The sequence below is a fragment of the Gekko japonicus genome, unplaced genomic scaffold (genome assembly GCF_001447785.1).
Source record: "Gekko japonicus isolate JY-2015 unplaced genomic scaffold, Gekko_japonicus_V1.1 scaffold4026, whole genome shotgun sequence".
NCBI lineage: Eukaryota > Metazoa > Chordata > Lepidosauria > Squamata > Gekkonidae > Gekko > Gekko japonicus.
Window position 1 is genome coordinate 76943 of NW_015174373.1, and position 1847 is coordinate 78789.

At 54.5% G+C, this 1847-nt stretch overlaps 1 protein-coding gene across 1 annotated transcript in view; it reads right to left on the minus strand.

The window, feature by feature from the left end:
* Positions 1 to 1847, minus strand: part of LOC107121440 (disintegrin and metalloproteinase domain-containing protein 33-like) — a gene marked incomplete at its 5' end in the record, with an annotated part of 89634 nt that overhangs the window by 68862 nt on the left and 18925 nt on the right. The window contains one exon of the mRNA XM_015424348.1: positions 471 to 549. Within this exon, the coding sequence (XP_015279834.1) occupies positions 471 to 549 (79 nt within the window). The remainder of the gene's footprint in view (positions 1 to 470; positions 550 to 1847) is intronic.

Sequence of the window (1847 nt, forward strand, 5' to 3'; positions counted from 1 at the left end):
GGGTCAACAGTGGGAGGGCTTCTAATGTCCTGGTCCCAGTGGTGGACCTCCTGATGGCACTGGTATTTCTGGCCACTGTGTGATACAGAGTGTTGGACTGGATGGGCCTTTGGCCTGATCCAACATTGGCATCTCTTATGTTCTTATGTTCTTATGTTACCCCGTGTCTCTGCATTGTATCAGCTGAGCAAGCATTCCTGTCCGTTAAAGCAAACTGCCAAGCTGGGCGAAGAAACTCACCGCTGAGAAAACAGTGTCTCTTTCTTTTCACCTTGGTTTGTGTTTTGTTCCAAAAGAGAGACAGACGGATGAGCGCGGAAGCCCCCCACACACACACACACACAAACACTGTCAAATTCTGAAGCCAGAGCAAAACAGGCACCCGCAGCACTTACGACGCCAGCCATCTGTACTCTTCGGCTGCCAAGTCCCCGCCCTGCCCCACCTGCGGCCTCTCCCGTCCTACTTACGGTGTGGTCGGGGGTCACGGTCACTGGCTGCCCGTCCTGTGCGTAATGTGTCTCAGAGTAACCCGGAGACAGCAGCCGGCTGAGAAAATAAGAGGGGGGGGCAGACAGAAAGGGCGGAGGTTAGAATGAACCAGGCAGGACCGGTCGGCCTCTGGTGCATCGGATTGTTTCATAGAATCCTAGAGTGGGAAGGGACCTCCAGGGTCATCTAGTCCAACCCGACACACAAGGCAGGAAACTCACAACTACCTCCCCCCACGCGCACACACTCCGGTGACCGCCGTTCCACGCCCAGAAGATGACAAAAAAGCCTCCAGGATCCCTGGCCAAACTGGCCTGGAGGAAAATGGCTTCCTGACCCCAAAGTGGCGATCGGCATTTCCCTGGGCGTGTCAGCAAGGGCCACAAAAACTAAGCACTGTCCTCCGCTCCTTGGAGGAAAGATGGGATAAAACGTGGCAGGAAGAAAAAGGACAGGACAGGCTCTGGCCAAGGACACCTGCATCAAGTGGAGCGACCAATTTGCAGTCTCTCATGGGGCAGGGAGTTCCACAGTTAAGGAACTGAGGATATATTTATTTGCGCAACCAGAGCCCGATGTTTACCCCCCGATTTTTCTGCTATGAGGATCTTGAAAGAGGTAGGATGTCTCAGATCTCCACGGAAATCTGTTTTGACTTCTGTGTGGGTTGCCATCCTCCAGGTGGGGCCTGGAGATCTCCCAGAAGTATAACTGATCTCCAGAAAACAGAGATCAGTTCCCCGGGAGGAAATGTAGGGTTGCCAATGCCAGGTGGAGCCTGGAGACCTGGAAATGCAACTGATCTCCAGGTTCCCGTGGAGAACATAGTTGCTTTCGAGGGTGGTCTCTATGACATGACATGCTGCCAAACTCTGACCTCTCCACACTCCACCCTCCCTTGTTGTTGGACCTCCAGAAGAACTAGTTGGCCACTGTGTGAGACAGGATGCTGGACTGGATGGACCACTGGCCTGATCCAGCAAGGCTCTCCTTATGTTCCTATCAGGGGAAGGCTATGGTCTCTGCGCCCTGTGGCTGGCCCTCCAGAGGAACTGGCCGGCCACTGTGTGAGACAGGAGGCTGGACTAGATGGACCCTCACTGGTCTGATCCAGCAGAGCTCTTCTGATGTTCTTATGAAGAGAAGGCCTCAGCCTCTCTGCCCTGTTGTTGGCCCACCAGAGGAACTGGTTGGCCACTGTGTGAGACAGGAGGCTGGACTAGATGGACCCTCACTGGTCTGATCCAGCAGGGCTCTTCTGATGTTCTTATGAAGAGAAGGCCTCAGCCTCTCTGCCCTGTTGTTGGCCCACCAGAGGAACTGGTTGGCCACTGTGTGAGACAGGAGGCTGGACT